At 42.6% G+C, this 16,349-nt stretch overlaps 1 protein-coding gene across 1 annotated transcript; it reads right to left on the bottom strand.

Annotated features, from left to right (window-relative positions):
- Window positions 1-358: 358 nt before the first annotated feature.
- Window positions 359-880, bottom strand: LOC107759115 (uncharacterized). Its single transcript, XM_016576990.2, has one exon. The coding sequence runs from the start codon at window positions 878-880 to the stop codon at window positions 359-361; it is 522 nt and encodes a 173-aa protein (XP_016432476.2).
- Window positions 881-16,349: the final 15,469 nt, after the last annotated feature.

The raw sequence follows: 16,349 nt of genomic DNA, 5'->3' as shown, positions 1-16,349 counted from the left end.
TTTGTAAGACTGCCAGTGTGGAATCTACCTGTACATTAGTCAAACAAGAGAAAAGAACAACTGGTAAAGTAGAAAAGGGTTCAAGAAATTCATATCGAATATGAGGTGGCAATGGCTTCAACTCCAAGGTAGGTGGCTCTTCAGTTAAAGAAGGAGTATTCCTATTCTCAAGATCTAATGATAACTTTCGAGGTGCATAGTTGTAAGACCCCATTCCTTGCAATGAATTCACACATTCCATGAAACCATCTGTCTCATAATCATCAAAGTTGAGCAAAACGGCTTCCAACATGTCACCAACATTGATTGTAGTACTAGTATCATCAACAATGACATCGATCACCAAATCCACAAAAGATCACACCTCACTGCTATTTGGTTGGCGCATAAACTTGCACATATGAAATACCACTTGTTCATCATCAACCCGGAAAGTGAGTTTTCCGGCTTCAACATCACAAAAGGCCTTACCTGTAGCAAGGAAAGGCCTCCCAAGAATTATAGGCACTTCATAATCAACTTCACAATCAACAATAACAAAGTCTGCCGGGAGAATAAATTTATCAACTCGGACCAATACATCTTCAACCACACCCAACGGTTTTTTTATCGTACGATCAACTATTTGCAACCTCATAGATATAGGTCTTGATTTCCCAATCCCTAAAGTTTTGAGCACCAAATAGAGCATCAAATTGATACTTACCCCAAGACCACAAAGAGCTTTAGAAAAATCGACACTTCCAATAGTACACGCAATGGTTAAAGCGACGGGATCTTCCAACTTAAGAGCCATGGAATGGACAATTGCACTCACTTGATGAGTGACCTTGATCGTTTCAAAGTTCATCGACCTCTTCTTAGTAACAAGATATTCCATAAACTTGTCATAACCGTGAATTTATTCCAAAGATTCCACCAATGGCACATTAATATAGAGACTTTTCATCATTTGAATGAACTTTTTAATTTATTCTCACCATTTTGCTTAGCGAGACTTTGAGGGTAAGGAGGTGGAGGTCTTTGGCAAGGGTTCCTTAGCCTTTTGCACTATCGGATCCGGCATGTTAATGATGTGTTCCCTAGACAGGTTCACCTCCTCTCGGGTCTCTTCCATACTATCATTAATATCAATCCGAATGTCATCATGCAAGTGAACTTCATTTTGTGGGACTTCTTCTTCTTGGGACATTTGGTCATCTCTACAAGTTGCTTTTCATCGGAGATGAGTGCATTCCCACCTTTTTCACTTCATGTGATAATTGCTATAGTATGCCCCGTGTTATTACCACCCTTTAGGTTCACCACCGTATCATTTGGTAATGCACCATTAGGACGAGTATTAAGAGCTTGAGAGATTTGCCCCATTTTAACTTCAAGATTACGGATTGATGTGTTGTATGAGACAAGTTAGGCATCTGAATCCGCTTTTTTCCATCATTTGCTTGAACATGTTCTCAATACGTCCCATTTTATTGCTTGAAGAACATGAACCGTGAGAAGGATAGGGAGGTGGGTCGCTCGATTGTTGGTACATTGAGGGTCTTTGAAAACCCGAACTCCGTTTGGTAATTGTTCAAAAGTTATACCTTTCTCCTTGCTCTTGATAAGAGTTATCTTGATCATAACCACCATCATCATGTGCATAAATCTCCACCTGGGTTTGAAAGTGGGAACCTATAGTCCTCTTCTTGTTGGCCAAAACACTCACCCCCTCCATAGCATGAATTTGCTTAGGAGCTTAAGTTTGATGAAGTTGAGCCTTAGCGAGTTGAGTCATGGTTGTTGCCAATTCGGCAATAGCTTGCCCATGGTCTTGTAATTTTTTAAGAAGGTGAATCATGTTGGGATCACCTTGGGCAATATTAGCTCGGGATTACCCAGCCGAAGAAGTTTCATCCATCTCATTAAGAATCTCACATGCCTCTGCATAAGATGTTGCCATAAAATTGCCTCCAGCCAATTGATTGACCACACATTGATTTGTGGTATTAATACCACGATAGAAATTTTATTGGATCATGTTGTCGGTCATATCATTGTTCGGTCACTCCTTCACCATAGTTCGATACCGCTCTCAAATTTCATGCAAAGGTTCATTGAGCTCTTGTTTGAAAGCCAATATTTCATCCCGTAGAGTTGTCATATACCTGGGAGAGAAGAGCTTTGAAATAAACTTCGCCGCCAATTCATCCCATATATGTATAGAATGATTAGGTAAGTGTTCCAACCAATCCAAAGCCTTACCCCTTAGTGAGAAGGGAAAAAGCCTTAATGCATCTTCCGAAATATTTATTTGTATGCTTCTCCAACACGTATCTACGGAATCTTTCAAATGCTTGTAAGCATTTGAGTCGGCGCCCCGGTGAAATAACCTTGTTGCTCGAGCAAAGTGAGCATCACATTGGTAATTTGAAAGTTGCCCGCCCTAATGCGAGGGGGGCCATGACACTTCCATATCCTTTATTGGGAAAAAGTTTCGTGTTGCACCGCTTGTGGTTGTGGTGGTGGTGGAGGTGAGGGAGGTGGAGGCACATTGTCTTGTTGCCCACGGCCTCGGCGGTTTTGTTGTGAAACTTTTGGCATTTCATCAAATTGTTCCGCTTCGCCATCCACCTCTACCAATGGTATATATTCAAGTTTGTTGTTCGCCATTTAAATCCTACAATCACTTCAACAAGTTAGAATTACAAAAGTAAACGAAGATACTTAAGAAACAAATTCAAGTATATAGCTAACACCGTAAACTCCCCTTCAACAACACCAAAAATTGATCACGTCCAATTCACGCCACAATTAAGGGAATATGAAACGATCATTATAATAATAAAACCTAACGGTGCAATCAAACCTCGCAAATGCGCAGCACCATCCATAGGTGCAACCTTCGCACCTGCGCCCAATTCCTTGCAGGTGCATCTCACCAGACACCAGAAAATTACCAAACACACCAAAGTAGTCCGGAACCACCCTAAATCACACTCGAGCCCTCCAGGCTTACGTCCAATCATACCAACAAGTCTGAATACCTTATTCAAACTTATTCAAAGGCTCAAAACACCACAAATAATATCAAAATCGAGAATCAAAGATCAAAATCCATTTCTTAACTTCCAAGCATTTCAGTTTCGTCGAACGCGTCTGAATCATACTTAGACAATTCGGATCACAACCAAACTTAATGCACAAGTTCCAATCATCTAAATGAATCTATATAAAGCCCCGTAACACCAATCAAAATCCGATAACATCAAAGCCAACTTTTGGTTAAACCTATGAACTCTCCAATTCTTCAAATTGCCAACTTTCGGTAAATGGAGACAAAACCTTTTAGGAACCTCCAAATCTAAATCAAAACATACTCCTAAGTCTAAAATCATCATATAAACCTATTAGAGCCATCGAATCACCAATCTAAGATCGTTTACTCAAAAGTCAAATCTTGGTCAATTCTTCTAACTTAAGCATTCAAAATAAGACTAAGTGTTCTAAATACACATATGAAAAGAATCAATTAGAAAAATGAGGCTCAAATATACAAAACGACCGGCCGAATTGTAGACAACACAAAAAGAAATGATATCCACATACACCATATGTAGACTGTATTGCCCAAGGAGTTTGCACTGTTATGGCATCTTACTCCAGCTGGGGCGACAAATTGCATACTCATCGCTATCTTCTGATAGAGGTATTGGAAGATAAGCTTTGTAAAAAAGATTATTTTACAAAGGAATATTTTTTCATATCGGAGGAGAAAAGAAAATTTGTTGGTTTTAAATACAAATGCACTTGTTCTAGTTCTTAAGAAGTTGAGAAGAAGGCAAGTCTAGTGTCGTAGTCGTCACTCGGCTCTGATTTGAATTTGGTCAATTAATTGATTAATTTTTTGAATCAATAAATATTACTTTACTTTGTTAATATTAATGTCGTTTTCATAAAGGTCATTTGTTTTTCTCTCCATTTTAGTTTTTCGAAAACATTCGGCTTTTGTAAATAGTCATTTTCGCAGATATCCACTTTTGAGTTGTAGCCCGAAAGAAAAAGTTACAACTCTTCATTTTAACTCTCTGTTGACTCGAAACACCTGGTCATTGTCTCATATTTTTCTTACAAAAATTCTGAATTTCCTTCTTCCTTTTGTACATCATTTTCTAACAAAAAGTAAGTATGATTTGTTGTCGACTTCTGAGTTCGTTGAACACTAGTGTTTGAAGTACTATTATACCGGTGAGGTTAATCCATTAATTTATAGGAGGAAATAATCCTAAACCTCGGATATTAAGAGAGGGCTTCAAGGTGGTCTTGGATTTATTCTTCTTCTTCATTTCTGTTTCTATAATACAGAAAGAAAATAGAATAATATTTTGGTGCAGATTCTCGTGATTTCAGACTAGGAAGCGCTTGACCAACTTGATGATCCTTGTGAAACAGATTATCGTAATTCAATCAAGATAATCATTAATACTGAAATTGATATGGTAGGATTAGAACCTTGTATTAGAAGCAAAAAATAACAGCTTTTTAGCCTAATTCATGAGATGGCCATTAGCATTTTGGGAATATTTGCTAGTTATAGTTCCAATTAGATATGAATTATTTTTGGGGGATCTGCTCTGGGAAAATATGATGAGCAGGATAGATGATGTTGTTGAAAGAATCTTGAGAGTCAAATTTGTTGATGGATTGTTTGAACATCCATTTAAAGATAGATCACTAATAGATTTAGTTAGTTGTGAGGTATTCTTACTTTTTTTTTTTATTCCTCCCAAAATAGAAGGATCTATAGTCTTTAAGTTAAGAGGTATTCTTATTTACATGCTTCTAAGTCTAACACACTTTTTTCTAATATTTAACATCATTTTGAATTTTAATTTAAGTCAATTATTATTTTGTCACATTATTTAAGACACATAGAGATGTAGCACGTAAATCCGTTCACAAATCCTTAATTTTGTTGAAGGGGGGAAATATCCAAAGAAACTAGTATTTCTCTTACTCTAGATAGGAATGCCAAAAAGATCCTCGTCACTGGAACCCGTGTAGAGGGTGGACTGCTACATGGACAGGAGTCAGGACAAAAAATGATCAAATGAATGTTCGCATTTGAATTTGTGACATTTAGCGGCATATATAATACGTCATTCGTCCTATCTCAGTTTTATATAAATGTAAGGAGGAAAATGTTTCATTAAGTATCTTCTTGTATTTGCCATCTATTTGACCAAAAAATATAATTTCCGGCTAAACTATTAAATTTATATAATGAGGGGTTAGATATAGTTAAGAATAATAACTCTAGATGTTAAGCACAAAGATGTATATTAGATGGGACAGATTTCGTATGTGGTTAGTGACAGTAAATATTGAATTCTCTTAAAGCAAGAACATTAAGGGAGATATAGACAACAATAAATGTCAACAAATAGTATTTAAGTAAATAAAGAGAAAGATTCACCCAATAATAGATGAGTTGGACGAATATATTGCTTGACAGTGATGAATGACAGATAGATCCAAGATTCACATAAACGGTCCTCGGATCTGATGGAAAGTGGGGAACAATATGAATAAGAATCTTTGTAAAAAGGTAATCTTTGTGTTTTTGCCGGAGGGAAAGTCCTCTTCTCGAAAGTGTTCTTATCAGAATCAATATTACATGCCCCTATCATTGTCCCCTCTTTCTATATATATGGGGTCTTTTTTCTAGGAAATTCTAATAGTACAAATGCAATGAATATTCACTAGAATATTCCCTTTTAATACCCTATCTTGATAAATTAGCCGTTACATGTCTTATCATCAGTAGTCGATCTCGACCTCGACCCTTGCTGACATCTTGATTACGATAACCGTCACTATCTTGACCACGGCTCATGTTGTCATGACCCAAAATCCGACTAGTCGTGATGACACCTAACCCAACCCGTTAGGTAAGCCAATTAACCACTAATCAATTTTAATAATAATTAATAAAGTAATTAAGTAAAAAAATATCTGAATCTAATACATTCCCCAAGAATTGGTAGTAAAAATTATGAGCTTCTAAGAATAGAGTTTACAAAGCCGAAATGAAATAAATACATAGTCTGTTTGAAAAGTACATAAACAGAGTTTTATAGATCTAAGGCTACCACGAACAAGAGGCAGCTACAACTGGAACGCAGGTACATCTTCAATCCAGCTCCCATCGAACACAGCAACATCAGCAACCAATATCTATACGCAAGGTGCAAAAGTGTAGTATGAGTACAACCGACCCCATGTACTCAATAAGTAACAAACATAACCTTAGGTTGAAAGTAGTGACGAGCTAACAAAAAGGGATCGGGTCCAGCACCAATATTCCACAACAGTTCATAACAGCATAGTACAAGTAACAAACGAGTATCTCAGAAATAAAAGGCTCAGTTCGTTCACAGTTCCAGAAAAATAGGCATTTCTTTTCAAGTATCTCAATGAAAATCCAAATCTTTTACCGAAAAGCCAATATACGAGTAAGTTTGAAAATTGTGATTTTTTCCCAAAACTCCTTTCAACAAATAGTAAGATGTTTCATTTTCAGATAGTATGAGGAAGGTACTTCTCTATGCCTACATGTCAAGATACTGGTAAAATCATAAATGTCCCCAAAACTGGGTAGCAGAAGAAAATGCACCTCTATGCATGTATCTCAAGTACGCATGTCAAATGCAATGCATCTCGATGATGAGCTCATGTACTCACACTCTCAGAGTACTCAATCTCACTGTCTCGCATTCTCTCTCACTATGCTCAGTACATTCAAACACTCAACGCTATACCAAACCCGCTGCGGCATGCAGCCCGATCCCTATTTATAGTCGACTGCGCTCACTGGGGGTGTGCAGACTCCGGAGGGGCTCCTTTCATCCCAAGCGCTATAATCCGCACGGACAACTCACGTGCCTTAATATCAATATCTGGAATCGCACGGATAACTCACGTGCTATAATGACAACATCCTCACAAACAGGCCCCCGACCTCACTCAATCATCAATCTCTCCAGTCTCACTCACGGGCTCACAATGTCATGAAACTAGCCCGACAACAATGATATGATGTATCGATAAATAACTAAGACTGAGATATGATATGAATGCATGAATATGACTGAGTACGAAATATCAATAAAATCGGTGAGATGACCGTAAGAAACGACCACTATGGGTCCAAACAATATCGGCAAAATGCCTAAACATGATATCTAGCATGATTGAAAGCTTAACTACTTTATCACATGATGAAAACACGGATATCAACAAAGTAGGACCACTATACATGGAAACAACAGAGTCCCAATTCACATAGTGCACGCCCACACGCCCGTCACCTAGCATGTGCGTCACCTCAATACCAATCATGTAACACGTATTTAGGGATTTTATACCCTCAGCACTAAGATTAGAAGAGTTAATTACCTCAAACAAGTCAATGTCACTGCCGAACAAGCCAAGTGGTGCTCCAACGATGCCATCTCGCACGTTCCGACCTCCGAACGGCTCGAAACTAACCAAAAACAACTCAAGTACATCAAATAAAGCTAAAGGAACCAATCCCGATCGAAAAAGATCAAATCTTGAATCAAAAGTCCGAAATTGGCCAAAAGCCCAACCCAGGCCCGCACCTCGAAACCTGACAAAATTTACAAAATTCAACAACACATTCAATTACTAGTCCAACTATACTAGTTTCACTCAAATCCAACTCCAATTCGATGTTCAAAACTCGAAAATTCATATTATGAAACTTTAGGCCAAAACCCCCAATTTCCTCTTTAAAATTCATCAACCAAAAGCAAAAATCGAAGATAGATTCGTGGAATATAACCAAAACCGAGTAGAGAACACTTACCCCAATTTATATGGTGAAAATTGCTCCAAACATCGCCTCAATCCGAGCTCGAAAATGTAAAAATGAAGCCAAAATCGTGAACCCTTGTATATAACATTCTGCCCAGCACATCCGCATTTGCAGAAAATTCGTCGCACCTGCGACTACCGCTTTTGTGGAAACACCTCGCACCTGCGCTGCCCGGCTTCCTCACCATTTCCTCCTCTGCAACTCGCTGCCCTATCTGCGCCATCGCAGGTGCGAAAATGACATCGCACCTGCGACCTCTGCTGACACCCTCCAACTCCGCACCTGCGCTCGAGCTGCCGCACCTGCGGCATCGCATATGTGCCCAAATCTCTGCTTCTGCGATTTTCCTCACCCAGCACTATTCTCGCATCTGCGACGCCTTTGTCGCTTCTGGGGCCATCGCACCTGCGCAAACTAACTGCATGTGCGATCATACCAGAACCAGCAGCCTCCAGCTTTGCACATAAAGTGAAAATGATCCGAACCTCGTCCAAAACTCATCCGGGCCACTCGGGACCCATACGAATATACTAACAAGTCCAATAACATAACACAGACTTACTCGAGACCTCAAATCACGCATAACCACATCGAAATAACGAATCGCACCTCAAATCGAAATCTATGAACTTTGAAACTTCAACTTCCACAACCGATGCCGAAACCTATCGAATTATATCCGATTGACCTTAAATTTTTCACACACGTCACATTTTACATTACGGACCTATTCCAATTTTCAGAATCTGATTCCGACCCTGATATCAAAAAGTCCGCTCCCGGTCAAACTTTCCAAAATTTTAACTTTTGCCATTTCAAGCCAAATTTCACTACGGACCTCCGAATCACCATCCGGACGCGCTCCTAAGTCAAACTTGGTCAACTCGTCCAATTTAAAGCTTTGACAATGAAATCCATTCTTCCAATTCGATTTCGAATAACCTAAAAATTAAAAACGACAAATCACATAAGTCATAATGCATCATACGGAGCTACTCATGCCTGTAAACTATCGAGCGAAGTGAAAATACTCAAAACGGCCAGTCGGGTCGTTACACATATCGGCACCTCGACCATTGACCTCGTAGCATCTTGGGCGAGCTCGACCGATAACTTTTTTTAATGCCATATTACGCTAAATATTCCAAAGAAGGATTTTGGCCTATACAGTTAGTCCCTCTGCTTATTAAGGTTGAGCTCAAACGGCCTTGATGAGCAGACTTTGTAAGTCGCAGTTGACAAAATGAGGCGAGTAAGATGGGTTACGGCGCTTTAGTCGAGGTGGCGACATGACTTTTCGTGCTCTGCAAACTTTGGGGATGCATTGTTTCAGAATGACATCATGACATCATACGTCAGTGTGCCGCACCTTCCCGATGCCCTGCGTCATTTCCCGTGCCTCTGCAGTTTTGATATCTGTGCTGGGCAGTGATGGCTTAATTTCTAGGTCTTGGTGTCTGAAATCTTATAAATATAGACCTGAGGTCCCTTGTGTTTGTTTTACATGCTTACATTATTGAATCCATGTGTCCCTTTCTTTATTCTCCATATCAAACCCTTGTCTCCTTCTTGCTTTTTCACTGCGTATCCGTTCTCTCAAGAATATGGTTAACGCACCCTCTGGTTCTAGTATGGCACTTACCCCTTTGGCAGTGCGCATACCTCTTCATAGCGACGGTGTTTTCGTTGCCCCTAAAGATGAGGGGTTCCCTATGGTGGAGGAAATAATTCCTCATAGTGAAAAGGTTAGATCTGACTTTTTGAAGTTACCCGAAGATGACCCTAAGGTCTCGGAGTCGGTGATGAACGAGGTTGACCTCGCAGCGTTTAGGAAAAAGTTCAAAATTCCGGCTCACATCGATCTGGTTCCGGCGGGGCACGATGTTGTATAGATACATCGCCCAATATATTACGCGTTCTATGCGTATCTGTTCTACGTGGGCTATTCTTTTCCTCTTCTCCCATTGGCGGAGGAATTTTGCCACTACTACGGCGTCTGCCCGGCCCAGCTCTCCCCCTATATCTATAAGTTTATCCGTATGCTGACGAAATATGCTGAGTTGGCTGGCTGTGGGGTCTCACTTTGCCACCTGATGCATCTCTTCGCCCCTAGTTTCTATAGGGGGCCGATGCTACACCTTCGCCACCGAGGAAGTAAAGTTTGGTGGTGAAGATGGACGATAATGCGAATCATCAGTTCTGGCTCAACTATTTCTTTGTCAAGACCGAGGATGTGGTGACCAACGCAACCGGGTTCCCTGAGGCTTGGAATTACGCTCGTAAGTATCTTTTTGCCGACCATTCATTTTGCCTGGTTTAGTTGTAGTCTAACATTTCGTCCCTTCTTCGTGCAGCTGGGACTTCAGCCCCTTCCTTGGTCGGGGACATTCATGACTGGGTTAGCCAGATCTTGCCTCACACAATGGGGATTCGTGAATGTTCGGCCTTTATCAAGAAATTTGGGATTGCGCCTTCCGCGACCTATAAGTTCGTCTATACGTACTTATTTATGCATGCATAATTATCTTGTCTATACTGTTTCGACCCCATGGTTGTTTGCTCGTTGCAGTTTTGTGCGGGAAGTGACAGTCTTCTGATTTTTCTTTTTTAGCCCGGGGACCTTCGAGAAGGCAGAAGGCACCTGCTCCGGTATTCCGTAAGAGGAAGGCCGCTTCTATTCCTTCTGCTGCGGTTAGGTCTGCTCGGTCGTCAACTACTCCTGCAGCAGGGCTTTCGACTTCCCCTTTGCATCATTTAGTAGACGAGGATGATAAGGAACGATCATCACCGAATGGCGATAACTTGCTTCTCCAAGAGATGGAGACCATATAACTTGGAGATGGCACCGAGTTACCGCCTACGATTCTGCCGTTGTCGGGGGCCGAGGAATGTATATCTCTTCCTGAGGTCATGATGGATTTTGAAGGGCCGTCAGCGAGAGTCCCTAACGTCTTACGGGAGGACGAGCCATCGACCTCGCTACCAGCCGAGGATCCTTCTTCCCGAAATGACATAAAGGGAAAAAGTGTAGCCGAAGAAGGTTACGAGACGGGCTCCGATATGGACACCGAGAAGTTAGAATGATGGGGGAAGACTTACCCGACTTGAGGTGAGATTGGAGGGGACCACGCGGACTATCGCGATCCCCTTGGACCGGGACCTGCTGGTTGATACGGAGGATGTGGTCCCTTCCCTTGGTCCCCTCTGTTCCGATGTGGAGGGTAATACCCTTGAGAAGTTAAAAGATGCCACTCTGTCAAGGAGTATAGCCGGCCTCGCTCTTAGGGTAAGCCTTTGATCTTTCTTCATTTTTTATGTTTTCTTCTTTTTTTTTGTCGAGTCCAGTTTTGTTCTTACTTGTTATATATTTCTTTCATACCGTGATCTTGGAGATCGAGAGTGCCCGCCGAGAGGAGAGGCGTAAGGCTATTTTCCAGAAGATGGAGCGGAAATATCGCAAATACTGTGATAAGCACCACGAGATCTGCAGCGGTTTGGTGGAAGCAGCACTTTCCAGGATCTCCGAAGTGAACTCAAGGAGAAGGATGACGAATTGATGAGGGTCATTGGAAAATGTAGAGAACTCTATGGAGCGTTGAGGGACAAAGAAAAGGAACTTGAGGTGAGAAAGGGGGTGGAGGCTCAATGCGCCGATCTTCAAGCCCAGGTGGTTTCACTGCACGCCGAGCTCGAGGAGTGTCAACTCAAAGTTTATGCTCTGAGTGGGGAGGTTGCTGATAAGGTGGAGGGCTTAGAGAGGGTGGAGTTAGCCCAGTTGTCGACTGCGAGAAAGGCGGAGGCTTTCACAATCGTTATCCGCATTCTTCGTTATGAGCGGGAGAGTGCTTTGGAGACGGCCAGGCTCAGGGAGGAGCAGCTTGATGAGCGGAAAGGGGAGCTGGAGAAAGATGCTTCGAGCCTTAGTGATCGAGTCGCAGTTCTAGAGGCTGAGAAGGCACAGTTGTTAGCTCTGTCATCCTCATCCCGCACTTCTACCTTTCCTGATGTTCCGCGAGATTTGTACGAGGAATGGATTCATGCTGAGGCCCAGTTGGATATATTCAGGGACTTGATGGGGACGGGGGCTGTTTCAGAAGCCGACTTTGAGGACGCTCGTGCTAAGGCACGTAAAGCTCGGTTTTCTTATGGCTATGATCCTGCTACACCGAATGTTGGCGACGATGATGAGGCTGCGGGCGTGGATCAGATCGAACAGGATGCGTGGTATGAGGATGAATATCCCGCTAGCGATGGCGATGGCGAGAAGGTAGGTGGAGACGGTCTGGGCGATCAAGATGGTGGCACTACTGGGTCAGGCGGTAATTAGTTGTTGTTCTTTTTGGTTTAGCCGCAAATTCAAGTGTATTTTTTGTAGGCGTGCAGCCTTTGTAAAAGAATATTCTATAGTATGAAGTGTTAGTTTTGTTATTCGTACCTGATTCCTTTTCTTTGTTCGAGTTTGTGCGCTTTTCTGATTTTGTAGTTTGGTTGCCTTTGTCGTAACAAATTTGTTTGAGTAGGCTGAACGATGTTGAAAGTAGCCTTCATTTGGTTAAGGTCGTGGACCGGGTAGGTGTTAACTCAAATGAGGTCGAATGTAACCTTTAATTAATTGAAGTCGTGGGCCGAATAGGTGTTAATTGGAACGAGGTCAAATGTAACCTTTAATTAATTGGGGTCGTGGGCCGAATAGGCGTTGATTTGAACGAGGTCGAATGTAACCTTTAATTATTTGGGTCCGTGGGCCAAATAGGCGTTGATTCGAATGAGGTTGAATATAACCTTTAATTAATTAAGGCTGTGGGCCGAATCGGTGTTAATTCGAACGAGGTCAAATTTAACCTTTAATTAATTGGGGACGTGGGCCGAATAGGCATTGATTCAAACGAGGTCGAATGTAATCTTTAATTAATTGGGGTCGTGGGCCGAATAGGCATTGATTCGAATGAGGCCGAATGTAACCTTTAATTAATTGAGGTCGTGGGCCGAATCGGTGTTAATTAGAACGAGGTCGAATGTAACCTTTAATTGATTGGGGCTATGGGCCAATAGGCGTTGATTCGAATGAGGTCGAATGTAACCTTTAATTAATTGAGGCCGTAGGCCGAATCGGTGTTAATTCGAACGAGGTCGAATGTAACCTTTAATTGATTGGGGTCGTGGGCCGAATAGGCGTGGATTCGAATGAGGTCGAATGTAACGTTTACTTGGGGAGAGCGAGAATAAACTTCATGTACTTGTATTTTATTCATATTCTTGGAGAGATTAACATATTTTTCGGGCGATGGCTGGTAGTTCAGCCCCAATCCCAGTCTATCTAGTCCCTTCATTGGTCGAACTGGATAAATAGTAAGAGATCGAGCAATAAACTAGCCATCCAGTGCCCTCGTCTGTGCGTACCTCAATCCTGAAGTATCCCCGTCCTCGCCTCTTTAAAAACCTCCTCGAGAAAACCCAATTTGGACAAAACTCGAGTGAGGGAAAAAGAGTGCGACTTTGGGGACCTCATCCTTTAAAAGATGAAGTACTTGAGGTGTGTAATGTTCTAGTTGTTTGGTAGTCGCTTTCCTTCCATTGTTTCTAGTGTGAATGACTCTTTGCTTGCCGCTGCCGTGATTTTGTAGGGGTCGTCCTAGTTTGTTCCTAGTTTGCCTTCCCGTGGATCTTTGCTTGCTTGTGTTTTAGCTTTCAGCACGTAGTTCCCGACCTTAAGTGGCCTGATCTTTGCTCTTTTGTTATAGTAGCGTCCTTCTTGCTGCTTTTGGGCGACAATTCTTACGCAGGCTATATCTTTTCATTCCCCGGCTTCGTCGAGTTCCTGCCTTCTACTGTCATCGTTCTGGGGTCCACTTTCGCGAAAGTATCTTAGGTTGGTCTCTCCGACCTCAACCGGTATTACTACATTAGTCCCATAGACTAACGAGTATGGCGTTTCCCCTATGCTCATTTTTGGCGTTGTTCGGTAGGCCCAGAGTACTTTTGGTAATATCTCCGGCCATAGTCCCTTGGCGTCTTCGAGCTTCTTTTTTATGATGTTCAGTATTGACTTATTGGAGGATTCCGCTTGCCCGTTACCCGCGGGGTGGTAAGGCGTTGATAGTATTCTTTTGATGTGCCATTTTTCAAAAATGTTGGCAACCTTCTTTCCTGCAAATTGGGGTCCGTTGTCGCAGTTGATTTCTTTGGGGAGGCCGAAACGACATACAATATTCTTCCATATGAAAGCGATTACTTCTTGTTCGCGTATTTGGGCGAATGCTCCTGCTTCCACCCATTTAGAGAAATAATCAGTTAAAATCAAGAGAAATCGTACATTACCTCGTCCGACCAGGAGGGGGCCCACAATATCCATTCCCCATTTGATGAACGACCAAGGGGAAGTTACTGAGTGTAGGTGTTCGCCCGCTTGGTGGATCAATGGGGCGTACTTCTGGCATTGCTCACATTTTTTCATAAAGTTCGCGGCCTCTTTTTTCATGGTGGGCCAGTAGTATCCTGCTTGTATGAGGCAACTGACCAAAGCTTGATTGTTGGGGTGAGCTCCACAATGGCCCTCGTGTACTTCTTTAAGGACGCGCCGTGTCTGATTTGGGCCCAAGCATTTCGCTAGGGGGCCACCATATGTCCTTTTGTACAAGTCATCGTGGACGATGTTGTACCTGGCCGCTTGCATTCACAGCTTCTTGGCCTTTTTTTTAATCATTGGGGAGTATGTCGTCCTGCAAATATGTAATAATACAGTTGCGCCAGTCCCAAGTTAGGTTTATGGTTCTTACCTCGATTTGGTCTATCGATGAGTTGAGGAGGTGGACCACATTTTGGTCTCCGGTTGTGATGTTTTTGGTGGATGCTGCCAATTTGGCGAGGCCGTCCACCTCAATATTCTGCGCTTGGGGGATCTGGTCGAGCTGACATTCGTCAAACTCGGGTAGTAGTTTGCAGACATCAGTCTGGTATTTTTGTAACCTTTGCTCCTTGATTTGGAAAGTCCCTGTGACTTGGTTGACCACGAGCTGAGAATTGTAGCGCAGCCTTAGCCGTTTCGCCCGGTATTTGAGTGCTAGTCTTAGTCTTGCAATTACGGCCTCATACTCGGCCTCGTTGTTAGTCATGTCCGGGCACCTTATGGAATGGCGAATCACTTCGCCTGTTGGGACTTCGAGTACGAGTCCCAGCTCGGACCCCGACGCATTAGATGCACCATCGGTGTATAGGACCCAAAGGTCGTGTATTTGAGAAGAAGCGTGGACGACTTACTTTTCGACTTCGGGTAGTATATGCGCACTGAAGCCGGCAACGAAGTTGGCAAGGACCTGAGACTTTATCGTCATTCGCGGTCGATATATAATATCGTGCTCGCTTAGTTCGATGACCTATTTGGCCAATCTGCCCGAAAGTTCGGGTTGGTGTAAAATACTTATTAAGGGGAAAGTCATGACGATCGAGATAAGGTGGCATTGGAAATACGATCTAAGCTTCTGTGAATCTACGACCAAGGTAGGGTATCGACTAGTGTCTTGATGATGTAATAGATGGGAGATTGCGTACCTTTATTTTCTTGGACTAAGATTGCGCTCATAGCTACTTCATACACGGCGAGATAGATGAGGAGAGGTTGTCCTGGTTCCGGTTTTGAGAGCAATGGTGGCGAGGACAGGTACACCTTTAACTCCTTCAGTGCTTGGATGTACTCAGGGGTCCATTGGAGGTCGTTCTCCTTTTTAAGTACACCGAAGAACTTGTGGCACCTATCGGAGGATCGCGAGATGAACCTTGACAGAGCGGCGATACGGCCGGTTAGCTTCTGGACTTGCTTTTTGGTGGTCAAGTGCTCTGGTATACCTTCGATGGCCTTGATTTGGTCGGGATTGACCTCGATACCCCGCTGCGACACTAGGAAACCCAAGAAGTTTCCTCAGTCCATGCCAAATGCGCACTTTTCGGGGTTCAATTTCATGCTGTATTGCCTGAGTATGCCGAAGGCTTCTCTTAAATAGTCGATGTGATCTTCTTTATTTTTGGACTTCACCAGCATGTCGTCGATGTATACCTCCATCGTTTTTCTGAGTTGTTCTTTGAACATCTTCGTCACCAGTCTTTGGTAAGTTGCCCCTGCATTTTTCAATTCGAAAGGCATAACCCTGTTAGCAGTACGTCCCCCGGTGGGTGATGAAGGTGGTCTTTTTCTGGTCCTCTTCCTCCATAAGGATATGGTTGTAGCCCGAGTAGGCATCCAAGAAACTCAGCAACTCATGCTCGGTTGTCGCATCGATGAGTTGGTCGATATGGGGTAGTGGAAACGAGTCCTTGGGGCAGGCTTTGTTCAGGTTTGTGAAATCTACGCACATCTGCCACTTGCCGTTTTTCTTTTTCACCATGACCACGTTGGTGACCCATTGGGGTACTTCGACTCTCTAACAGAGCCATTTTCCAATTATTTTTCCACTTCTTCGTGCACCGCGTCATT

This window comes from Nicotiana tabacum, chromosome 22, assembly GCF_000715075.1.
Source record: "Nicotiana tabacum cultivar K326 chromosome 22, ASM71507v2, whole genome shotgun sequence".
NCBI lineage: Eukaryota > Viridiplantae > Streptophyta > Magnoliopsida > Solanales > Solanaceae > Nicotiana > Nicotiana tabacum.
This window is presented reverse-complemented; position numbering and strand designations above follow the sequence as displayed.

What these genes read in the sequence shown, in the direction of transcription:
- LOC107759115 (XM_016576990.2), bottom strand. Translation starts at nt 880, where the DNA reads ATGGAATATCTTGTTACTAAGAAGAGGTCGATGAACTTTGAAACGATC.